The sequence below is a fragment of the Salminus brasiliensis genome, chromosome 16 (assembly GCF_030463535.1).
Source record: "Salminus brasiliensis chromosome 16, fSalBra1.hap2, whole genome shotgun sequence".
Classification (NCBI taxonomy): domain Eukaryota; kingdom Metazoa; phylum Chordata; class Actinopteri; order Characiformes; family Bryconidae; genus Salminus; species Salminus brasiliensis.
The window spans coordinates 19205674-19232225 of record NC_132893.1 but is presented as its reverse complement, the minus strand read 5'-3'; the positions used below and the strand labels follow the sequence as shown (position 1 = coordinate 19232225).

General features: G+C 42.3%; 1 protein-coding gene across 1 annotated transcript in view; it reads right to left on the bottom strand.

Annotated features, from left to right (window-relative positions):
- dchs1b (dachsous cadherin-related 1b) overlaps window positions 1-26552 on the bottom strand; it is a 126426-nt gene that overhangs the window by 11185 nt on the left and 88689 nt on the right. Inside the window, exons 3-14 of the mRNA XM_072658555.1 lie at window positions 22427-22615; window positions 19432-19663; window positions 18040-18276; window positions 15794-16444; window positions 15228-15620; window positions 13452-13639; window positions 12096-12192; window positions 11790-11947; window positions 7599-8445; window positions 3250-3489; window positions 479-604; window positions 173-382 (exon numbers count right to left, since the gene is read on the bottom strand). Of these exons, the coding sequence (XP_072514656.1) occupies window positions 173-382; window positions 479-604; window positions 3250-3489; window positions 7599-8445; window positions 11790-11947; window positions 12096-12192; window positions 13452-13639; window positions 15228-15620; window positions 15794-16444; window positions 18040-18276; window positions 19432-19663; window positions 22427-22615 (3568 nt within the window). The remainder of the gene's footprint in view (window positions 1-172; window positions 383-478; window positions 605-3249; window positions 3490-7598; window positions 8446-11789; window positions 11948-12095; window positions 12193-13451; window positions 13640-15227; window positions 15621-15793; window positions 16445-18039; window positions 18277-19431; window positions 19664-22426; window positions 22616-26552) is intronic.

Here is a 26552-nt window from a genome sequence, read left to right as displayed (position 1 = left end):
AAATGGCAAAATTCTGGATTTTATGATTTGTTTCCCAAAAAGAGAACATCCTGTTTTAATGATTTCACTATTTTGTTTCATGAACATAATCTAGGTGCAGTAAACTTGATCTTTTACAGGCTGTCATTGATCAGAGACTCTCTTGTGGCTCTTGTGGCTCCACAGTACCTACCAGTGATCCTGTACTCCAGGTGTCCGCTGTCCCCGCTGTCTTGGTCAGTAGCTTTGATGGTAAAAAGCTCTACAGGTTCGAGGTTCTCTGGCAGCTCAAGACTGTACTGGAGCCTTCCAAAAACCGGAGCATTGTCATTCTCATCCAGGACTGTGATATGCACCGTGGCCTTGGCAAAGTTAGGGGGCATCCCTCCATCCTTGGCATACACTACGGCACACATTACAAAGATATCACGTCGACTACATCCTGATAGCAGAGCATAGGTTAGTCCTAACTTAAAAAAACAGATAAAGAGTGGATTACCAGTTACAGTGTAGTGGTCTTGCTGCTCCCTGTCCAGCACTTTGGTGAGTGAAATAACGCCAGTCTCAGGAGCAATGACGAAGCCTTCTACTGTCACACCTCCGTAAGTTACATGCCCATTAGTGCCTGAAACGCAATGAAAGCAAAGAAGGTCAACGAACAAGATTATAAATTCCTTAACGAATTGTATTTCTGCAAATAAACTAGAATTGCAACTCAAAACTGGAGCTGGCACAATGCCAATGCTTTTTTTTTTTTTAATGATACCAATATTGATCCAATACTTTTTAAAACAAAATATTACGCCTTGAAATTGTATGTTTTTATGTTTTTTTTATTTCCCAAGTCTATAGAAAATGTTTTGTAATATTAGTCATACAATGATCATATTTCATGTTTTTGTGACTGTTTTCCAACTTTTCATATCCTGTAGAATTAATCAGCTGTTTCTGTGCATGTACCACTGATATATAGATGTAAATCACCTCTGTTTTGATTGGCTACACTACATCATTCAGAAAGCAGTCCAGCCTGAAACATAACTTCAGCATTATTGAATGTGGCTAAACTGTTGTAGGCTGAATAGGCAGGTAAATGGAGATGTGCTGGTTTTTGCAACATCATGAAATAATAGCATGAAAAGTTTGATATAGCTGTTTTTGCAGCACCTTTTACAAATCACATCAAACTATGCTGTTTTTTTTCCAAGGCATTGAACTTTTACAATGAGCTATTTCTAACTTCACTGCACCGGCTCCTCCTCGTTATAATGTTTACGACAGGCTACATGTGTCCCTTTTCATCATACGAATGACCTTTTTACATTATTTTATTCTAGAAGCAACATAGGAGAGTAACAAAAAGGAATCAAATTAGACCTTTTAAAAAATATACTTCAGACTGGAGCAAATTAAGTACTAATTTTATTAATTAGATGACACAAAACAGAGTGTAATAAACATTAAGACAATTGAGTACTGTCAGAAAAAACACTTCTTGTAACATAATAGCTCATTGCTAATATTTTGAAAATGCTAAAATAATACCATTAATATGCTAAGGCATATTTCCGGGTCCTCTTGTTTTTTGGCTGTATTGAAAAAATGTACTGTACAGTATTGAGTTGAATTTTGTGAATCAGTTACACCCTTGCAAACAACTCTACTATTTCAGGCTAGATAGGTTCTAGAGTCTGACTGAATTTTTCATTTTAATTTTTCATCTGTATTAGTTTGTTGTTATATAGAGAACCAGCTACCATTTCTTCTTAAATTATGAGCAGAATTGCTATTTGAAACTGCAGTTTTCTTATGAAACAAGGTGTAAAAAACATCCCTGAAAACATACAAGCACAAACTTAGCAAATCTAATTAACACACTTTCTTATCATCTTGTTCACGTCCAAGAATGCTGTTTCAGTCTCAGCACTGTTTCTCCACTGTGGCCTGTAGCTGGCACGCTGATGCCAGATTGCGTGCGGAGTGAACTGGACTTGGCGCCAGCACCTGTTTACTCCGGTAATAGCTCCTGGAGACAGTCTTTACAGCCACTCTGTTTCATGCCCTTACACCCAGTCCGGGAGAGTGAGAAGGATCCCCACAACCTTCTCCATATGAGTAATTAAAAAACCTCAATGCTGGTTAGCAACAAGCCACAGCACTGAAATCTCTTGCCCTTAAAACGATGGCACGCAACTGTGAACGGCGGAAACACGAGGCGCAAAATGTGCATGCCTGACTCTTAGTCACAGTGCATTCACAAAATAAGGTGCCAAATCTGGAAAACTGGAGCTTTGGCTGAGGAAATGTCTGAAACATTTAGAGTAAAGGAAATGAGCATGAGAGGAAAAGCTGATAAGCCTTGACGATAAATACACTGCCTGTCAAAAGTGTCGGTACGCCTAGATTTTTCAAATGTTTTTAAATTCTAATGAGCGTGAGCTTTGTTTTTGTTGGTTTTCAAAATAAACCACCTTAACATACGACAGAAAGTGGTTTAGATCTTGTCATTTTTCTGGAATTAAACCAGAAAACTAAAGGAACAGTTGACAGATTGTACTGCCTTTAGAATAACGACAATCTCTCAGTAAATCTCTGACCTTTCCTTTGTTTTACAGTCACAGCCTATTGTTAAGAAGCCTCACTGCAAAATACCTGTTTATTGTTATAACTAACAATAAAATATATATTATTTATTGAAAATGTATGTATTTGTTTTCACCAGCTAGGACTCTACGATCACTTAGCACTCAAAAAGGCCCTAAGTGTAACACTTAGACAGTAGCGCCACCTTGGAGGGCTAAACCTCTTACCTAAAAATGTAAAAATCTAATGCTTAACCTTTAATGGTTTAATTCTTTCTTTTAAAACCTTGACCCTGACCATAACACAATAAATGCTCTTATCATTTCTAGACTACCATATGAATTCATTTTTATACATTTTACATATTTCTTGGCAGAGATTCACCTTCTTCAACACTTAATTCACCCATTCAGTAGCGTTCTTTAATCTGAATTGTAAGCTAGTAGTTGACAAAAATACTGCGTTGGGAATAATGACAAAGCCACCACATTATGTATCCCCTTGTTGTGACGTATGAACCCATCAGTGCTCAAACCTTTCAGCTTGTTAAACCAATGTTGAATGAGATCAGATTTTTTTTCAACATGTGCGTTTAACAACAGTTTGGAGAAGGAAACCATCAAATTGTCATTTAGGCAAAACCTGCTTTGCATACCATCAAAAAGAATTTGTTGAACAAAATCTCACCTTGGTCTCTGTCAGAAGCAGATACTGTGAGTACAGTGGTTCCAGCCGGCTGGTTCTCTCTGACCTGCACCTCATACTCGCTCTTCTCAAACCACGGGGCCTCATCATTCACATCAATGACCTGTACTGACAGCACCTGAGTGGTGGAGTGCTGTGGTGTCCCGTGATCCTCAGCAACGATAGTGAGATTATAACTGTCCTGCTCCTCACGGTCCACAGCTTTGAGGATGGAGAGAGAACCTGAGGAGGAAAGAGAACGAAACTCAAATTCATGGAAGTCTTCTAGAAATGCTAGAAATAAGACCTGTGAAGGTGTCCTGTGGTATATAGCACCAACACATTACAAGCAGATCCTTTATGTCCTGTAAATTATGAGGTGTGGCTTCCATGGATCCCGTTTTAGTAGGTACTCACTACTGCATACTACAGGAAAACCTCACAGGACCTGTCTGATGTTTTGGAGATGCTCTGACCCAGTCGTCTAGATATCACAATTTGGTTCAGTGGCTCAGATCCTCACGCTTGCCCATTTTCCTGTTCGCTTGCTGCCCAAAATAGGTCATCCTGTGACAGATGCCACTGTAGATGAATATAATCAATGTTTTTCAATTCACCTGGTACTAGTGTTATGAGCGGTATATATGCCTGCACATATTAAATTAATTCTGTATTTATTATTTATATCTCCATATCCATTTATATCTCTATATCACTGGATAGCTAAATGGGTTGCCACTAGTCTGTTATATTAGCTAATACTGTTAGCTGGCTAGCACTGCGCTAAATGACGGGGGAGAGGAAGGCCCTAGGTGTAACGCTTAGACAGCAGTGCCACTCTTGCATGCTGAACCTCTTATTTTCTGGATGCAGTATGATTTCATTTTTACAGTTTTCATTTTACAGCACTCAATTCCCACCTTAATTACGGAAAGATTGAGTTTTTCTGGAATAAAAACATATTATTTATGTGTTATTTTCCCAGTAAATCTCTGATCTCTCCGATCTTTTGTAGATACATCCTATTGTTAAGAAACATCACTGCTGAAAAGGAACTGTTTATTGTTATAATAAGTTATTAAAAAATGTTATTTATTGAAAATCGACATATTTTATTTTAGCAAGTGTAGGCCCTAAATGTAACGCTTAGACAGTAGTGCCACCCTGGAAAGCTGAACCTCTTACCCTAGTAGTAAAAACTAATGCTTAACATTTAATGGTTTAATCATTTCTTTTAACATCTTGTCCCTGAGCATAATATAATAAATTTATCATATCTGGAACAATAACTTTTTTTTGCATAAAGCACATTCTTTAATTACTTGATTTTCTGGCCATAGAAGCACTCTGAATTTTAAGGCAGGAGAAATGATTTTATTGTTATTATAGAACTGAATGTGCTGCTAAATGGCACTAAAACAAGTTCCCTGTATTGGAGGCTGTTGTGTGCTTTCCTACGTTTTTTTCTTTCCTGAATATTACATTATTTACACGCCTCAACAGTAAAAAAACCCAAAACAATTACCTTCCCTCCACCGCAAAGAAGAAGTGGTAAAGCAGTGGCGTTTCCCTCACTCACACAGCCAGAATACAAGTCTTTCCCACTCTTCTCACTCACGAACCACATGCACTGCACACGCTACAGTAGGAGCCAAAAGACTCAAAGGCTTGACTTGCTTAGATTTCCAGGATTCTATTACTTCTGAAAAAAGTCAACCGCAGGATCCTCAAGTAGAAACCAGAGTTTTATTGCCCAATTGACTCTCCTTTCTGCTTTCCTCCTTGATAATGTCTCCACGTTCCACGAAAGAAACCCAAAAAAACAGAAAAAGAAAGAAAGTGCTTTTTGCCAGCGCATTAGAGCGGGGTGAAGGGAGCAGAGCATCCAATGCCTCACTGTCAGCAGCAAGAAGGTCTTGGGGTCTCCCAGGGTAAACACACTCGGGGACCGATTTGACTGCCTGACCGCCAGCCTGAGCATTTGCGTGAGGCCTCGTTTGCATTCATAATTCACACAGCACATTTTAGTAGCCGTTAAAGTACGATTGCGCTCTAATGTAAAAAAAAACCCTCTGCTTTTGTGCTTAACGCCAGCGCAAGTCCACCTCCTTATCCAGTCAAAACCCCCGTTAAAGCTTAATCCCCACAAGTCTGGTCAATATCACTTCATTACAGCTCGCCGAGACGTAAACTCGTGCCTAATCCCACCCTGGTTTGCGCCACTGCTGCGATACATATAACATGGCTGACTCAAACCAGAAATGAAATATCATTCCATATTAATTCGTAAAGTGTTCTGACATTAATGGAAGAAAAACACCTTCCAGCTGGCAGCTCTATTAGGTGTCTCTGCCTTTCTAATCCTATTCAGAGTAAGCACTGAGTGGGGACTATATTATGAGCCTTTGATGATGGAGAAATTTCAAACTAATGTATACACGCACATCTAATCAAAAGGCTGTGGTAGAGCTAACCAAAACAGAATGGCTCTCTCATTTCTAAACCCCTTCAGAGAAGGACCTTGCCTCCTGCTCAATGACTTTTGGGATTTTGGCTCGGAACTAAAGGAACATAAAGCCGCGTGCTGGGAGAAAGTTGGGGAAATTGCCTGTTCCATGTTAAGGATTTTCTTAGGCTACCAAAGGGCCTGATAGCTACATAGTTATCAAATGAAAGCCTTTACTTCACTGTCTATGTTATTGAGAATGCTTTCCTCATACGTTCTGAGCATGGATGACTGTAGTTTGGGTAAACCAAGTGCTTTGTCCAACAACAACCAAAAAAACACTTGATGCCAATTAAAAAATAAAAATTTTACAAATTTGCTGTTGCTATCCTCGCTAGTGCGCCCCTAAGTGGTTAGAAATCAGTTCGGCTGCATCTGATATGCCACCTTACTTGATGATACAATGGAGAGGATTTTTGCCACTATTACCTAGTGGTGGGCAGCGACCTTCCAAACGCTAACGCTCCTACTAGTTGATGTGGTGTGGGGTCTGAAGCAGAAAAGCCTCTGATTGGCTGCTTTCTACCCTGTCCACATCTCACTAATGCTCTTTATCATCCTTGTTTTTTTAAAACTGGAGGGGGACCTGCTGATAAGTAGGGATTGTAGCATTGCTGTGCCATTGCATTGTGTCTACTGTGATGGTTTGTGGCTAGTGTTAGCTTGAAGCTAACATGTTAGCATGTGTAGCTAGAGTTCCAGTTAGAGCACAACTTTACTTTCAAATATTGTAGATTTTTTATAGTAGATATTTATCTAACAACCTGAAAAATTACGCATAAGGTACATTTTATGCCAGTATATGGATTGTAGGGGAAGAGCCTTTTCTTATAAAGCCCCCCAACTCTGGAATAACCTTCCAGATAATGTTCGGGACTCAGACACAATCTCAATCTTTAAATCTAAGCTGAAAACTTATCTGTTTAGTTTAGCTTTTGGTAATTAATGTTTCCCCTCAGATAAAGGTTGCAGTTCCACACTGCACACTCAGCACACTGAGATGCTGGAGTTGTCGTCTCACTGCTTGCACACGATCACTCAGGTTTGTGGAAGGTGAAGCAGATTGACGCTAGCGTTTCAGGGTGCTCCTGTGTCTGTGTTACCTTCTGGCTCTCTCCTTTTAATTAGGCTGTTATAGTCAGACCTCTCAAACTCTCTCTTTTTACTTTCTCAGAGTAAATGGTCACCCACCCTGACCTGCTGGAAGATTGCCCGCTGAGGTCCCCTCTACCTGCGTCAGACCAGCTGCCACCTACTAGTCTGACCATCAGGCCCCCCACTCACCACCACCCATAGCAGACCAGCGACACACCCTCCTACCACTGCTACCTGTTTAATGACCATGTTAAAATCTGCCACTATTAATATCACCACTATTACCTATCTACACCATGATTAGTATAGTATGATTATGATCAGAGCAGTTCAACAGTATAGATGGTTATATAACTTTTATCAATAATTTGTAAATAGTTCTGACCAGAGGAGGACGGGTCGTGTCCCCCATGTGAAGTTTGGTTCCTTCCAAGGTTTCTTCCACCAGCTCTGAGGGAGTTTTTCCTTGCCACTGTCACCGTTGGCTTGCTCACTGGGGGTCTTTGATCCTTCATGTCTTACGTTATTGTTTTTTTGTCTTTTACTAATTACTAATTATGTAAAGCTGATTTGTGACGACAACAGTTGTGAAAAGCGCTATACAAATAAATCTGATTTGACTTGACTTGACTACATGGTCCAAACTTACATTTGTTGTAATTATAATTTACTTGTAACAAATGACTTTAATGAAAGAATCATAGTCAACCAAGGATGCCATAAAGGTATAGTCAACCAGTCAAAGACTCACCAGTATTGGGGTTGAGGCTAAAGCGGCCTGCTGAATTGCCTGTCTGAATCCGGTAGGACACTCGCCCGTTTTCACCCTGATCAGCATCACGGGCCATCACATAGAGCAGCACAAAACCCACGGGCTGATCCTCCATCACACTGACTGCTGTGGGGGAGCTGAAGATGGGAGCGTTGTCATTTTCGTCTGTCACAAAGATGCGGGCCGTGACTGAACCCCAACGCCTCTGACTAGGATCCACTGCAGAGTCGGTTGCTCGAACCACCAGGAAGAGGCTGAAGGTCTCCTCGTGGTCCAGCTCCTGACTCAGGGTCAGCACTCCAGTCACAGGGTCAAGAGTCAGGAGATCAGAGCGGTCTGGCCAGCGGTGCTGGATGGAGTAGCGCACCTCGCTGTTGGGACCACTGCCGTCCTTATCAGTGGCCTGGAAGGTGTAGACGGAGGAACCTGGCTGCATGTTCTCAGGGACTACGATGGTAACAGGGTCTTCAGGGAACTCTGGGGCGTGGTCGTTGCTGTCCTGCACGGTGATGTCTAGCTGGATCATATAGGTGCTAGGATAGGCCTTCGAGAAGTCCTCTACTTCGATCTGTAAGGTGTAACGAGCTCCCTTCTCATAGTCCAGCTCCCTGGCCAAGTACACGTCTCCCGTGAGACGGTCAAGCATGAAGGTGCCGTCCTGATCGGTACCACCAACTACAAGGTAAGTCACCTGTCCGTCCAGTGAATCACGGTGGTCGTGTGACCGCACCGAACCTATGACGGAGCCCGGTTTGGCCCCCTCCACCGAGTTAAGGGTCATGGACAGAGTGTTGGGTTTGGGAGGGCTTCTAGAAGATCCAAGAACCTATAGTTTAAAAACAAAGACAATTGCACGAATCTGTCATCAAAAACAGCCATGGGGTCAGGACCTCTTAGAACTTGTAAATATTCAATTTCATACAGTCTGTAATTTTATGGCCACAGTATGATGGCTTTCATGTGGTCAGCCAGAAAACAAATGTCTCTTCAAAGACAGTAACAATCTAAGCAACACCCTCAGCAGATCAAAGACTTCAAAAATTAGAGGAAAATGGGGTTTTAGCACCTTATGTGCTCTCTTTGGTTTTTTGAAAGATAACTCTAAGAGAAACTCTGGATTCAGTTTGTACATGTGTCAAGCCACAATAAGGCAGTGCCATAGTTACTCTAGCGCCACAACCTAAAAGGGAGTCTGGTAAAATAATCATTGCTTTAGTTTACTGGCTGTAATTGTTTGTTTCTGCCTTTTGAAGGCCTTTTTATGTTGTAATATCAACATCAAGCATGCCTGCTAATTGACTAGGGCTGTAAACACTGTGTAAAAACTCCAAAAGAGAGACAAATGTTTAAACCACGCAAAGTATTGTTGTAACAACACAAAGCAAATCAAAATTCATTTTCAATACATTTTGTGACAGACCAAAAAAAGGAGTTCCTAGGTTTGTGCCTTGTGTTCATATGTTGATACATGTAATACTGATGGGATTCTGAGAGGAAAGACACCTGAGAGTCAGGCAGCTTTATTATTATTTATTATTATTTTTATACCTTTCAAGCTGCAGAAAGGCAACAAAAATCTTTAGCATGAAGGTCTCGTATGCTTTTAGCTTGGTAGTCTGGATCTCCAACTTCTGACTAACAAAGTAACACACATAACTAGGCTGTAAGCTGACCACACTCAAGTGAAAAACTATAGCCTAGTGCTAGTTCACTGTGACTGGTACTCAGTATTGCAGGTGAAGTTCAACCATGGCCTCAGCACCACAGATATGACTTTCGATCTGGTCAAGTATTCATTAATGTTTCAATGATTTTACATAGTGGACAAAAATTAGTATCTCCACAATGTCAACCTGTATAACTTTGCGTAATGTATAACTTTGTATAATGTATAACTTTATTCAACATCCTTATCTAGAAACTATTGTGACCGTTTGATTTAGCCTTTCTTGTGGCGTCCCACAGGGTTCTATCTTAGGGCCTTTAAACTAATGTTAATAATTGCAGTAATGTAGCTCTAGGAGTAAATAACTAATGCGTGCTTACATACACATACATACAGGATTATAGGGGTAAGTCAGAGATGCTCGGTAGAGATTAGGGGTGTATGGGTTACATCTTATTCTCTGCAGAAATGTCTTTAAACTGTTGTGCTTTATTTACTTGATTTATTTATAGAATTCTGAGGGTTCTGCCATCAGGGCACCATTAAAATGCACTTACCCAATAACACTTTTACTGTGAACAGCATGTTCCTCTACTGTATTGACCTAGAAGTTACAGACTCTGCATTAAAGCGCAAATGGAGGCACATGAAAGCGCTGTAAGGTCATTTCCTGTGCCCTCTGAGTGAGCCTGGAAACATGGCTTCGTAATGACGACAGGTGAAAGCTTTCATACTTAAATCGGCATGAAAAACAAGCGCTCGGCTCAGCGGCGGGAGGGAAATCGTAGCGCACCTATAACCTCATTGCTTAGCATTCTCTAAAACGCAATGTACTGGAACGTTCCGTGGTGCCTGGTATGACTTGAGCGGCATGTGGAATATAATCTTGATGTTGTTGATGTGGTGAAGCGTTATCTGGAGCAAGTGTGTCCGTCAGTGCTACCGTGCGAGAAGGCGGAGGTTAGCGGCGTCTGATCAGAGCAAGCCACAGCTGGGGCCCATCATGAGCCATCTGGGAACACTTGATTCAAAGGTGCTTTTTCTTTTCTCCCTCTCTCTACCCCCTTCTCTCTGTGTCTTTCACCTCTCTCTCTTTCTTTCTTTCTTTCTCTTTCTGGAAGCCGAGATACGGCAAAGAACCGTACGCCCTACAATTAGCATCCTGTTCCCTTTTAGAAATCACATCTGAGAAAGCACTAAAGATTGTGCGCTATAGAAGGAGCCCACTGCCTGCCAGAAACACTTCCGTTCAGGACGTATTCAGCGGGATCTGGACACTTTTGAGCGGCGGATAGGAAAATAAAAATAGTGTATCGTATAAAATATTGCGTGGCGCTTGTGCCTAAATCACGCCAGCAGTCCGGCTGTACTGGGCTCTCTCATTTGGGTTTGAATTACAGGATCTAGCTCTGGAAGGGGAAGTTATGTCGAGAGCTTTAACAGAATCTGTTTTTACAGAAGCACAGACAGAAGCTCTCTGCTTCCACATCAATTCTCTGAACATGCTAGGGATACCACCCATAAGAACTCCAGAATCTGCCATCTACAGTCCTGCGGTTTGGCTATACTGAAGCCTGGGATTTCTGAATGGTGTGTGCAAATGACACTAATGGATTTTGGAGATTTACAAGAATAACAAACATAAACCAAGGCAGTAATGTAAAGTCTTATGGAAGATAAGCAAAAAAATGAGCAAAACTAGCTGAACTACTGAGAGAGAGTTAAGATACTGAAATACTGAACAAGTCGCTTATCCTTGAGGTATTATGTTGATCAGGAGCAAAAGCCAATGAATCCCTTTGACCCTGTGTGTAAGCACTTTGCTCTCATAACTACAGTTTACAGTGTCACAGGCCCTAAAATTGAACCTTATGGGACTCCCCAATGGCAATACCAGCGGAGTAGCTTTTATTCAGTGTCAGAACCCCAACCCAGCTGGTGTAGTGCAGGTACCATGGTAAATCATAACCAGAGTAAATTAAATTTACATGTTTTTTTTTTTCAAATACTTTTACAGAGCTGTGCATAAGAAGTATTCCCCAATGACCCTTTTTGGTATAGCATGGTCTTCCTACCTGGGCAGTGAGTCAAACCCTAATCTGCTACATGGAGAGCAGCAGAGTTATCTGCTAAGCCAGTGGTCACCAGCCCTGCTCCTGGAGTTATGCCTTCCTGCAGACTTAAGCTTCAATCCTAATCAACCCCACTTGATCTATGTAATTACTTCAAATTACTTCAAAGGTCCTTGATCAGCTGCTCTACGTGCAATATTTGGGTTGGACGTGAAACCTGCAGGAAGGAGGGTTGGCAACCACTGCACACTGCACAAGAACTTTTGTCCAGTGACAAGTTATAGAACACCTGTTGGACATACCTCCAATACCTCCAGTACATATGTTTACCACCAATACGCTTGCGAACCATCAAGGGTGAAAGACTGGACCTGACCGAATCAGAACGGCGCAGTAAGGCTTGTAATGTGAACGTAGCCTAAGAGGTCTTACCTGAACGCGCAGGACGCAGGATGAGCTCTGAGGCGGAGCACCATGATCAGAGGCGCTCACTGTGAAACTGTACTCAGCTTTCTCTGCCCTTCTCAGTGGGGACGACGAACGCAGCTCTCCTGTATTCGGGTTCAGAGAGAACCGCTCTGCTCTGGAGCCTGAGATAAAAGCAGAAATGGAGGTGCAAGAATTAAACTCTAATGCTTTTCTACTCACTGAGAGAATACTGTTCCATGTATAGCATGTATAAAAGCTGCTGTGCTATTACGCATCCACAGACACGCTGGTGGAGCTGTGCTTGCTCACCAGACAACGAGTAGAAGATTGTGCCATTCTCTCCCTCGTCAGGGTCTTTAGCCTGCAGGGTTCCCAGCAGAGAGCCGGCAGGCAGACCTTCCTGCACCTGAAGCACACATGGACACACACCCACAGGTTAAGCAGCTTTATGTGTAAATGTTTGATATTATATTTATACACTCATTAACATTAATGCAAATTTACTGTCATTGCTAAGCCAGTCTAAGCCAGTTGTCCACAAGTACTTTACCCCAGGCTTGCTGCTGCCCGAGACAGCTCAACCTGTGCATTTCTGGACAAGCTGAGAGATACAGAACCAGCATCAGAAGTAAAAAAGTAGCATGTGGACTGAGGCGGTAGAGCACAATTACAGGATTTTACACAAATATGACTTAGGTTACACAGGGTTATGTAGTTCTGATGAGAAGTCTTGTGCAGCTCCACCAAATTCCTGTTACAAATCAGTGTATCATCAAAATGACTCACTGAATGAAACATATTGCTTCATATTGTTACTTTAAATCATAAGATTTAATTAAGCCAATTAAATCAATATTTCAAATCAAAGCAAATAATTTAATCTGATTTGTCTTTAACAAATGAATACACCCCCGATACCAGGGCACAGAAACAGTTAACCCAGTTAATTATAGTAGCCTCATCCCAGTTAAAAGTGAAATGCCATATTTTGCACTTTTTTCCTTGGTATTCCTTTAAAACTGTTAACTATGTAGGCTTGTAAACATGATCAATGAAGGTGTTTAGCATTTGTGCTGAAAAAACAGGGCTGATTAGGATTGAATTATTAATGATTAATCACATTAGTTTGTGTACTTAATCATGATTAATCGCTTTGTCTTATTTTCTCTAATTTGGCTCTAAAGTAGGTTTTTTTCCACTAAAAAAAGCAAACTGTTGCTGTAGCTATATGAGAGGACACAACAAGGCTAGGCACAAGGTATTTATAAGTTTCAAAAAATTAATGAATACTATTTTCACTCTATGAACGCAGAGTTCCAATGAACCTAAACACGAATGTCATGTGATTTCCACAAAGTGAACACAGTTTCCCATTCCAATCATTGAATAAAAGCAACAATGGCTGCATGTTCCAACCAATGGCCGCATCATACTCTATCATATATCACAGTAAATCAGTGTTGTCATACCAAAACCTCGTATCTCCATGAAAATTTGAATCTGGCCATTAATCTCAGGATGAATAGACCAATAGAAGTGTTTTTACATTGTCTTCCATTGAAAGTTGAGAAGGTTTTTTCATCTTCTTTAAAGCTTTGGAGATCCAAAGTGTGTAGTGACGTGTAAATCCAGCCTTTGCTCCACATCGCCACCTATGCTTCTCACCTGGATCAGTAGCTCTCTGCCTGGTAGCATATGGCTGAAGGTCGGAGCATTGTCGTTCTCGTCCAGCACGGTGATGTGGGCGGTGCCGGTAGCGCTGCGTGGGGGAGTGCCTCCATCCTGCACCACCACCACCAACTGATAGCTGGACTGGTGTTCACGATCCAGCGCTGCCCTGGTACTGATTTCACCTGGAGAGTACAGGCCAGAGAGAGTGCAAGAAAAGCAAAAAATCAGGGTGAAAATCTGAATGAAAAGAAGCTGGGTTTGGCTGTGAGAGTTGTAAATTACACATTGCTCAACTGCTGGAAAGAGATGCTGGTGGTTGGCAGTACCAGTAATCCTGCTCTCTGCCAGCACTTAATCACGGACCTAATTGTATAACAATAGCCAGAGGAACTTCCTGTCCAAATGAACTGAAGAAAGGGGAACATAAATTAACTGAGTAATGTCAACAGCCTGCCTTACTGAGCCCCAATCAATGGACGACCGTAGGCCAGGGGAGTCCAGTTCTGGAGTGATTTTTATGCTGAAGTCCAAAGTATGTCAAACTTTGACAGACTAGGCCCTCCCAGACTTGGACCCATATTTACGAAACTTTTCGCAATAAGAAAGCTGATCTTATACACTCTCATACATTTATACATTTTATACATTTCTTCAATACACATGAACTGATGACGCCTTATCTTAGATCAATATTCCTACTTTCAGATGTTTGATACTGTAAATATGGGCCCAGAACTGACAAACACCCTCCATACTTCTGTGGTGTAGTTTACCAGCTGGAACGAGATGCTAATAGCTGGCAGTGCCAGTAGCTCTTCACTTTGCCAGCACTTAAACACAATCCTAATTGCATGACAATAGCCAGAGGGGCTTCCTGACCAGATGAACTGTAGAAAGGACACTAAAATGAACTAAACAAGAGCCTCGTCACACTAGCTCTTTGTGAGGCACAGAGTGAGTGGAATTCGCTGTAATGAGAGTCCAGAGACTTTGAAAGGGGGATATAGACCAAATGCTTTTGTTTAACAGTGTTAAAGTTCCAAAACTGAAGAAGCACCAGTGACAATGGATTATGACTATGTGAAAGAAAGTCAACAATGTTATTGCAGAGATGCATCGAATATAAATTTTAATAGCTTTTATATTCTGATTTCCTTACAAGCAAACTGGTTCATTGTCATTTTTGGGCTGATTTCTATTAGCCTTTTTTTGAACTGGAAGCTGTGAAACACACTTACACATAGCTGATTACAAGTATCAGCCAAGTCAATAAGGATTTGCTAATGAGCTAATGTTGCCTATTTAAATACACTATATGGACAAAAATATTGGGACACCTTCTCAATCATTGTTTCTACCGAAACTGCCTTCTGCCTTTGTTGGTGTAACTGTCTCTACTGTCTCTACTAGCTTTTAACTAGATTTTAAAGCATTGCTGTGCGAATTTGCTGGGGAGGCTTTCTACCCATCTAGCTCATGCCTGGCATTAGGCATGGTGCCATTAGGGTTATGTTTATCTGCACCAGAGATCCCCATTCCATTGGTAATACAGATACTAGACTAGCTGTGTGTGGATGTATTTGCACATTTGTGTCAGCAGTGGATGCAACTTAAAGTAGCTGAATGCATTCATTAGAAGGGGTGTCCACAAACATTTGGACATATAGTGTAACTAGTACCTGACTAGTTTTTTACTATGTATGGTTATGGTTATGTACTTTACTTGAACCTAAAACCATTACAGATTACTGTTGGCCTTTGCCTGCTCACCTGTCTGGGAGTTGATCTGGAAGTTGCGGTCAGTGTGCAGCAGTCTGTAAGTGAGGCGGCTGTTGAGTCCGGCATCCCGGTCAGTGGCAGAAACCCTGCCGAATCCCGTTCCCACCGGCAGGTTCTCCCTGACTGCCAGGAAAACCCTCTCCTGAGAGAGGCGGGGGGAGTTGTCGTTTTCGTCAGTGACCGAGACTCTCACTGTGGCGCTTCCAGTTTTCTTCATTCGCCCGCTTCCTGATGTGGCCAGTACAGTCAGGAGGTAGATGTCCTTGGCCTCCCTGTCCAGAGCGCTCTTCACAAACAGCCAGCCACTGTCCGGGACAATCCCGAAGCCAGCTGCGTCCCCATCAGGCCGGAGGCGGTAGGACAGTGGGGCAGTGCTCCCAGAACCTGCAGAGGAAACTTTGAGCTCAATGTACTGTAATGTCTTTCTGTCAAATACACAAATGTGGCTGTAGGAACTATTTATGTAGAGGCAGAATACAGATAAATGTTTATGAAATAATATCATGTAATGTTAAACACGGTACACAAAATACTCAAGATTAGACAATTACACCAACCTCCATTTGCTCCGTTTGTGGCCTGGTCTCTGCTGAGGGCGCGCACCTGCAGGAAACGCGTGTTAAGGGGTGTGTTTTCCTTCAGTTCCACGCGGTAGGTAAGAGTGTCGAATGCAGGGCCCTGGTCGTCCTCAGCCTGAACATGCACCACCAGGGTGAATGTGGCACTGCGTTGCGGGACGCCACCATCCCGGGCAAGCACCTGCAGGTCATAGCGAGGGACGCTGTCATAGGACAGGCTGGAGATCAGACGAATCTCTCCACTGCCACGCTCCACACTGAATGCGCGCTGGCCTCCAGACGGCAGTAGATGGAAGGTGAGACGACCGTTCTGTCCTGAGTCACGGTCCTCAGCCTGGACGCGGTAGACCACTGAGCCGATCTTGGTGGCCTCAGGTAGCAACAGGGACTCTGAGGATGAGGGCAGGAAGGCTGGTGCGTTGTCATTGATGTCAGCGATGTTGATGGTGACCCGCGTCTGACCGAAGGCTGGAGGGGAACCGCTGCTTGCCTGGACCTCCAGTTCCAGAGACGGGCGAGCCTCGTGGTCCAGTGGCAGGCTGGTGCGCAGAGCCCCCGTCTCAGAGTCAACGGTGAAATAACCATCAGGATCACCAGCGGAGATGGTGTAGGAGATGTCCTTGGTGGCTCCTGAAAGATGAGAAAGATTGACACACTCCATTATTATATTAATAAATTATAATTATCCCATAATCAACACACTTTATGCAATGAAATTCACCCTTTGCATTTGACCCATCCATGGCACTGAACATACACACACACACCAACTAGTAAATTAAAGGGGTGAGAGCACACACCTGGAGTGGCGTTCAGCCACCTCAGCACCCAGGATGCAACTGATAGGTACCTAACTCAAGTGCAATTCAGCGCTTTGTGAATGTTGAGGGAAGAGACAGCACTGTTCCTTTACTCCCCCTACCCCCACTTCCTACCAGTCTAGGGGACTGAACTGGCAACCTTCTGATTACACGTATGCTTCTCTAACCTTCAGGCCACATCTGTCCCAGTCCAATGTATTGGTCACATGCTTTTGCAGCACTGTAGTCCATGCTTAACACATCTTACTGTGCCAGTCTGTGTAGGACTGGGCATGTTAGTCAATTCCTATACAGATTGGCTTAGAGTCTCTTAAATCTACATGAGCTGAGAGCCAATTGACTTGGAACATCTTGTTCTGTACTGTTATCCAGCGCCACAGACCCTCTAAGTCCCTGAACCTTTAGCAAAGCTTCCAACTTTCAGTCTATAGTAGCCTTTAGTGGGCTGCAGTAGTCTGTATGCTTCCCTTTTGGACCAAACAGACAAGAAACTCTGAGTAAAATGTAAGAGATCTTGTGGTTCTTCAATATGACAGCAGTAATCAAAAATTCTGACTCTGGAGATCTTCTACCCAGGATGGATCAGATCAGATCCTACACAGCTGACTCTAGAAATAGTCCAGAAGACCTGTTCAGACCTGGATCAGGTATATTAAATTAGAACTGGAGCATGCGTGTGTGTGTGTAGGGTCTTCAGGTAGACCAGGATTGGGCACCCCTCATATAACGTTAGAGAGAAGCCAGATGGCATTTTAAAACTTTGTTAAACTTTGAAAGTTCCTACTCCACCTTAAATCTTTGCCTACTATAAGAAGTCACTTCAGTTCACTCTGTTCTTAACACAGTGAAACTGTGTTCCGCTCTTCAGTAAAAAAAAAAAAAAAAAGTATAAAAAATGTCAGAAAGCAAAATGGCAGAACATAAAGCATAATAACACCGCAGAGGCAGCGGAAAGGAATCTGTGATTGATGCAAGGGCCTAATGAGCTCCACAGAACAGCTGTTTTTCTATTTGTCCAACTGGCTCAATGCGAACAGCACGTCCTGCCACTCCAGCTCACCGACCCCCAGCCCTCGCGGTGCTGCAGATGTTGAGAACCGTGCCCAGTGTATAGCACAGTGAGTAGTTGCACACTTTAATGTGATTTTATGTTTACAATGTTTAGAGTCTGAAGTTTGCTTCATTCATTTTCTACTGTTGGTAAGAAGTTACTGTAACCGACACTGCAAACTGGGACTCTGCATTTTTGCCTTTTGTCTATTTGTCAGTTTACACATGGCTAATTGTGAGATCTAGCGTAAACGTGCATTACTTGTTAGCTACACTGTCCTCGGCTAAAAGATCAAGCGTCTTGGCAGTGTAATTGTGTCAAGTTGACAAGGGTAAACACTATCAAACACTCACCGTTCCTGATGTTAGCCCGCACCACCCCAACCTCCGTGCCTCTCAGGACGTCCTCAGAGACGGTGAAGAAGTACTGGGCCTGCTCAAACACGGGGGGCGCCACAGAGCCAGCCACCACACTGATGTTCACTCTGGCGTTAACTGGTGCCGTGAGCCCGCCACCATCCAGCGCTGTGATCACCATGGCAATGACAGAATTGGCCTTTCCATGCAGGGAGCGGGACAGAGAGATCACCCCTACAGAGAGACAAATGTCAACGAGGATGACGCCACAGCGTGGTCACTTCACTGACCGCTCTTCTTTGTCACACATTCAGATAAACAGCAGAATCTCACAGGGTAAAATCATGGGGGGGAGGGTTAGCTTGCTTTAGCTTTCTGGCTTCTGTTTATTTGCTCTTCATATCAGTTAGTCTCTGACAACTGGGTTACAACATCTCCCAAAGGTCTTGTGGGGTGTGCACTGGATAGTACCTAGCAAAAGTGCTTCAAAGAAGTGAACTGGTGACAGGGTCATGGGCGCCCAAGGCGCACTGATACGATCCACTGAGGTCCCACCTCACAACATCCAGGACTTAAAAGACCTGTTACCAGATACTAGAGTCCATTCTTTGATGGATCAGGGCTAGATCAGTTTGGGTGGCTAGAGAGGAACCTACACAATATTAGATTAACATTTCATGGTTGATTAGTGTAAATCCATCTCTCCAGGTATTTGGGATCTCGGAAACTAATTATCAGAGTATTTGCCATGGCTAGCAATGTTGTCCAATCACCACATTGTTGTAAATATGTGAAGGCTTTCATGCTAGTGTGCCATAGGCTGAGATCAGCCAACATGCTACCATGCTACAATGAGTGCTTTAGCAATTTTTTTTATTAAAATTGCTAGAAAAATTATCTGATTTCAATTTTTGAATCTGATTTCAAGTTTCTATTGCACAATGCTGGCAGTGCTAGGAAGGTGAAGGCTAGCACATGCCTTATGAGTCTCATAAGTCAAATCCCATATTTTCTGCCTTGCTGCTGATGCAACATTATTGGAGAGCTGAATACGTTTGGAGGAGAACACTAACTACCAGTTTTGTTACATCAGCTAACACACTTACACTGACTAGCATCATGCAGAGTAACTGGGGAGAGGGAGGACCATCCTACCCACCCAGACAGAGCGAGGTCAGTTTGGCTCTTTTGGACATCTGGCCTCATCTGATTTGTTTTTGACAGGAATTATAAAAAGTCTCATCTTCTGGAATTTCTACATTAAAATGATTGCTGCACATTTTATTGCAAAATGAAGCATTTTGGAAGCATTTTATGAATATTTATGAAATATTCATTGGAAAGCCTGTAATATCCTGGTGGATCTGCTATATGTTCACACATACGCACCTGTATCCTTGTTGAGGGTGAAGAAGTTGGAGCCCCCTCCTGGAACTGTGCGATACGTCACCTTCCCATTCTCCCCACCATCAGGGTCATGAGCCGTTACCCTGACGACAGAGGTCCCGGGGGCACTTTGTGAGCTCAGGCTGACTGCGTAGTTGACCGGGTAAAATGTGGGCCTGTTGTCGTTGATGTCCTGCAGTGACACCTTCACGTAGGCTGATGAACTCAGGCCACCCTGAGGAACAAACAGCAGAGCACATAAACGGCCAATGAGTCGATCATCAAGACCTGCTTCACTGCAGTTTACTAGAATGTGTAAAGCAACGCCTTCCAGTCTCCAGAATGATGAAAACAGCAGTCAAGAGGAGAGTTAATGGATTGCTTTTTCCACCTTCACACACACACACACTGCTTTAATACTGCATTAATAACAGAAACATGGGAAATAAGAAAATTATGGAGAGGGGGAGGCAGAGAGAGAGAGAGAGAGAGAGAGAGAGAGAGAGAGAGAGAGAGTTAGGCCGTGCAAAAGAATCAGTCAGACAGAGCAAGAGTCAGAAAAAAATGGAAGAGACAGAAAGACAGTCATAAAGAACATCAGAGTTTTGAAGTCAGACAGAGAGAATGAGAGAGTTAGACAGATTTAGATAGATAGAATGAGTGTCGGACATCATCAGAGAGAGAGAGAGAATGAAAGAGTCAGACAGACTCAGATAGATAGAATAAGTGTCAGACATCATCAGAGAGAGAGAGAATGAAAGAGTCAGACAGACCCAGACAGCGATAATGACAGTCAGACTCAAACAGAGAATGAGAGTCAGTCTCAAACAGAGAGAATGAGAGTCAGACAGACTCAGATAGATAGAATGAGTGTCAGACATCATCAGAAAGAGAGAGAATGAAAGAGTCAGACAGACTTGGATAGATAGAATGAGAGTCAGACATCATCAGAGAGAGAGAGAATGAAAGAGTCAGACAGACGCAGACAGTGATAATGACAGTCAGACTCAGACAGAGAATGAGAGTCAGTCTCAAACAGAGAGAATGAGAGTCACACAGACTCAGGCAGAGGATAAGTCAGACTCAGACAGAGAAAATAAGTCAGACAGACAGACTCAGACAGAGAGAATGACAGTCAGACAGTCTCACACAGAGAGAATGAGCACCGGGCAGAGGAAAAGAGTCAGAGAGAGAGAGAGAGTCAGACAAACTGAGAGAGAAAGAGAGAGAGTCTGACAGTAAGAGAGCCAGACAGAAATAACAAACTAATTAGACAGAGAGAGAGAGACAGAGAGAGAATGAGAGAGAGAGAGAGAGAGAGAGAGTCAAACAGGCAGACAGAGAAGGAGTCAGACAGACAGAGAAAGACAGAGAGAGAGACAGTCTGACATAGCGAGAGAGAGGCAGAGTAAGTATAGCCTCATTTTATTTCTATTATTTTCAGTGATTATAATTAGGTTATTAGATCATTACTAATACTGTCATTAACTCTCATTAATATCTGACATTACTTCACTAAGTATGTTCAGATTTGAAGGTGTATGTGCTTTGGCAACACTGTAGTTGAGAACGCCATGCCAATAAACCCAGCTTGAATATGACTTTTGACAGAGTAAGAGAGTCAGTGAGAGAGACAGAGACAGACAGAGAGAGAGACAGGCAGGGAAAGGGACTGACAGACATAGAAATAGTGTGTGTTGGTATATAACAATGCACCCCTGGGACACTGTGTTTTACAGCCTTTTCACTGGGTGAGTGTATAAATGTTGTTGCTGGCAGTAAGAAGAGAATGTGTTCAGCGATGAACCAGAAAGCCGCTCTGTAGACGACGATACAGCACAAGCGCACCTTTGTATCAAAGCACAGCACCTACCCAGTCCTGACTGGAAAATGCTATTAATGGGTCAGACCCTTAAATAATGCCTCAGTAAAATGTCAGTGAGTGATCTGTCAGCAAGATACATCCATTCAAAACAGAACAGACCAATGTTACAGACCATTACAGCAAGCAAGCAAATATTCCTGAAAAGCACAACAGTCCTAAAAATGAACCCAGGCATGTTATAATGCCGTATTACATTTCTGTACAGTACTGGAATACTGCTCAGAGCTGTCACTATCCATTATATTAGCTGAGAGGTAATCTACCAGTCAGTCGGATGATTTGACTGAGTGACCAGTTTAAAAGGCCAAATAGTAAAATGATCTTAATTAAACAGAGACAACACATTAATAGTTATAATACTATTATATTATATTATATTACATTATATAGATAGTACTTATTGCATAATTAGTAGGGACTGGATAGCAAGTACTTATTAAATAATAAGCAGATACCGAGTAATTAGCACTTTTTGATGCACGCCATGTTTCGACGCACACATGCAGAAGTCAACTGTGACGTTGGTGTACTGTTACATCCTCAGTATACACTGAATAATTAGTACTTATTGAATACAAGCAGACACCAAATAAAAATGCATACAAAATACATAGTAGATATAGCATAATAAATTAGTAGATACTGAATAATTAGTAGATACCAGTAAAGTTCTACTTATTGAAAAATGAATATGCTGAATAATTAGTAGGTTCTAAATGATTAATATGTATAGCATAATTAGTAGATACTAGTTCATTTCTATTTCTGAATAATTGTTAGGTTTTATATCTAATTATATAGAAAATAATTAGTAGATACCAAAAAAATCTACTTATTGAATAATTAGTAGGTACAGAATAATTCTTATGCACTGAGTAACTATCATATACTGAATAAATAAGGGGCACTGAAAAATGTGTAGATGCTAAATTATTAGTAGATACTGACTAACTTATTGAGTAATTAGTAGGTACTAAATAATTTGTAACATGTAGCAGGTGTTACAATGTAAGAGGTTGAAATCAGTGAATAAAAAGTGAAATAATTATTTATTAGGCTAATGGAGAGTTCTAATTAAAATATTGGTGACTTGTACAGTTCTCCCTCACTTACCCCGTCAGCAGCAGTGACAGTAAACTCAAAGCTGTCAGCTCCTTCATCTCGGTCCAGGGAAGCACTGGTGCAGATTTGCCCCGTCTCTTTATTGATGCTGAAGAGTGTGGGAGGAGAACTGCCAGGTCCTGATCCTAAAGAATACGTAATAGCACCAAACGAGCCACCATCAGCGTCATTGGCCGTCACCTGCAAAAAATAAAACACACAACATCACAGGTTACTAACATTTCCTTTTTTTTTGGACATTTCCCAAATCCTACCCACTAGCCTGGACTCCCCCAGTCACTGCTAGCACGGCTGGGAAGGTGAAGGCTAGTGAAGGCAATCACATTAGGAGGAGAAACTTGTTACATCAGCTAACAGACACCTGCAATGAGTGATAGGGAGAGGCAGGTCCGACACTAGGCTGGTTGTGGCATCACTGAGGACCAACTCTGCAATAATAGGGCCAACATTTAGATGGTTGTACCACTCAAGAGCCCCCAAATACGGCCTGTGCTAATTCTAATATGGATCGAACTTATTTTTATACAAGCATGTTTGCATTATTAGCAATAGGTTTTTTTCAGCAAAATAAGGAGTGCCTTAAATAGTGCCTTACATTACAAACCTGCAAATGTGATGAATTACCTGATCAATCATGTAATTGATCATCTAATTATATCAATACATTTGAAAAAAAGTATGTGAAAAATGTAATGCATGGTAAAATGATCAAGACTTCTGAGGATTTAACAATGAAACCCCTCTGGGCTTGTGCAGCGGGAGAGGGAGAAAAAGTGAGTGCCAAAGCTAGTAAGTGTGAGTAAGAGAGAGAGAGAGAGAGAGCACAGAGGACGAAGCGCTGTGTGGGAGCTGCCCTGGATGCCTCAGCCATGCCTGTACATACCTGGGCAATAGGCCATGGAGCGCAAGAGCACTCACCGAGCCAAGGAGACAGAGAGAGACAGAGAAAGAGAGAGATAATAATGAGGTGAGAAGACTGGGACGGGGATCTGAATCACCCTTAGCTACTGGAGTTTCAGACAGTGGTAAAGAATAGGTTAAGGTCCGGTATGCTTTTTACACTGAAGTCTGCACGTAAATTGATGCACTTAAAGGTACAGTATGTATGGCCACACAGAACCAGTCCAAAAATGTGGACAGACCCAAATGAATGTCTGACAGATGCACATTTGGAAGCCTATGATTGGCTCATACCTCATGCTTTGGATTAAACCAATAACCAACTCTAAAAAACATAAAATGCAAGTTCTACACGGCCCTCCGTTGAAGTGCAGGACATCTCATCGCTTTTTTATTACATTTTTAAAAAATAATTTTCCTTTTTCTCCCATTTTAGAACTGCCAAACAACCCACTCGTTCGTAAGTCCCTCCAGCACTAACAATGCTCCAGACACTAAGACGGTAAGCACTCTCCTCTGATACAAGCAAAGCCAGCCAGAACTCCTACCATGCGGCATCGGCAGGGGGCCAACACGCTCTAAGAAAATCGCCGGGTCCCCAGCTCCAGACGCCCATGCTGGCCAACATCTCTTTGAGAATGATGAGGGGAGAGAGCACAGCCAATTGTGCTCTCTCTGACTCCGGCCACTGATGGCAAAGCGGCATGGCTCGGGCCATAGTGGAAGCACATTAGACTGCTGTGCCATTTGGTGCCCCCCATCTCATCGTTCTTTAATACGGAAACATCTCATTTGCATATCAAAATCTCCATTTACTATATGATTTTTGAAAAATGTATCCTATATTTTGCCTTATTTGCCACTTTTTCCCTTCACTATTTTAATTCGGTATGTGTTATTTTATAGCTCTGGGTCCTTCACTATTATTCTAAAGCCAGTGATGGAAGGAAAGCTCTTCTATCAATAGATGTATTCAAAGTTTTGACTGTTTGAGTGAGAGAGAGAAAGAGGGAAAATGTTCAATCCAGTGTCCATCTGTTAGACTGGATTTTGCAGGGCCAGTAGGCCCAGAAGAATAGAAATCGCAGCGCTTGGAGCAGCGCACTCTGTGCTTCTACAAATCACAAAACCATTTGTTTGTCTAGGCACCTTGCCTCCACTGAGTGCTGGCACCCAGACAGCATCTCAGCGATACGTCCACAATATGAGCCACTTACAAAAGAAGAAATGTGAGGGAAAAATACACAATTGACAGCTTGGCAAGGACTCATCAGGGTCATTAGCTGATCTGAACAGAAGAGTTTGGGGATGGGGAGCAGAACGGACGTCAAAGCAGTAGCAGGGTTTTAAAGCAGGGAACACTGTTTTACAGAGGAGCGGCTGTCTATCTGTCCACCAGCTGCAGGAAAGGAAGCCTGTGTTTACGACTCGGTTCAGGTCAAGTTCATTTGCCTTCCAGACATTTTCTTATGACACTAAATTCTGTGAAGGGGATTGTGAGGAGGAAATCCCTTCCTGTGCAGGTATATGTCTCAATGGGAGCTTATCATAAACATCTAATGATCGGCCAAGCTGAGGAAGTTCCACAGAGTACAGATAGGCATTGTTACTGTTTATTCAGCTGAAATACAGTCACATTTTTATAACATTCAAAAATTGCAGCTCCTAGTATAGTGACATTTTCTGCTGTCAAAAATGATAGATTAGCCAATATAAGCAGCCTGACAAGTCAACTAGTGTACTAGATAACATGAAAGGCCTGTCTATTGCATGTACATGAAGATGAACTGCACCACAAATATACTAGGAATGTAAAAAAATCAATGGATAATGTATTGTACTGTATCATATTGGCCCGTATTGCATTGTTTTATACTGTATTATATTGCATGGTAGACTAGGGCTCAAATCACTGTATATATAAGGTGTATATATACACCAATAAGGGTTCTTGACTCCTAACTCTACATTCCCCTACATGTGTAACATGACCACATGTAGCCCAAGTTCCAGTGGTTAAGAGAATATATTGCATTGTATTGCACTGATTCATATTGAATTACAGTATTTCATACTGTATTATATTGCATTGTAGCGATAAGGCTGGTGTAGCGTACAAAGGCTTCCTCATGGAAGACTAGAGCTAATTCCCATGAGCTAATTCCCATGCTGCATATATACACCTTACAACACCAATAAGGGTACTTGGGCAAGACTCCTAACTCTACATTCCCCTATATTTGTAACAGGACCACATGTAGCCCAAGTTGCAGTGGTTAAGAGAAAATAGCATAAATGTAAATGAATAGCTTGTGGCTATTGTGTCTTTGTCCATAGCTTGCCCCCAATTGAGTGCTCCAGAAATCTGCTCCAGAACATATTCCTTATTGTATAATTGTACTAAATCCACATACTACTGTATTGCATCTCAAGTTCAGAATTTGAACCGTTACACCCCTAAAACACACATCACCAGCAGACCAAACACAACACAACCTCATTGACCAACCTTCACACCCCACAGCTGAGTCCACAGCTGACTAGCATTACACCATGAACTAATGCTAAGAGACGCAACAGACCTCAGGTGTTCCTCAAAAGGCTTTACTCAGAAGAATGTCTGCAACCGGAAAGTCAGGACCTCCAGACTCCTCTTCCTAGTCTGACCTCTCTTCCCCCCACAACGCACTCGATAAAAAGAATTGCATTGGTGGTCCTAGGAACCCCTCATTCATCATTTCCATACATACACAGTCTCCAAAGCCAATAACCCAACAAAGAGTTCCTCTGCAAAACATTAGGGGGAAATGACCTTTGACTCTGCAGGGCCTGCTTCTCAACAAAACTTTTTTTTTATATATGTTTGGCTTTGAAAGCAGCCCCGTAACATTGCTCGCTGCCATTTACAGCAGTCATAAAAAAACAGACTTTTCTATAACATCTTGCGGCTTTGAAATCTGTCCAAGAAGGGACTAGCTGAGAGAGGCTCCTCTTGATGAGCTTGCACTAAATTTCTCATCCATTACAATATTTCTCTATACTAAAAAAACAAGCAGAAAGATGGTTATCCTGACTAGGGGTTAATGGTTCCACTGTTGGTCATGAATCTGCAGTGTCAAGCTGCTCACTCATGCAACTAGCTAGCTGTGTGACTCAATGACCATAAGGAAAAGCATCTTTTCAATGGAAGTAAATTATAGTGGTATTGTCAGTAGAT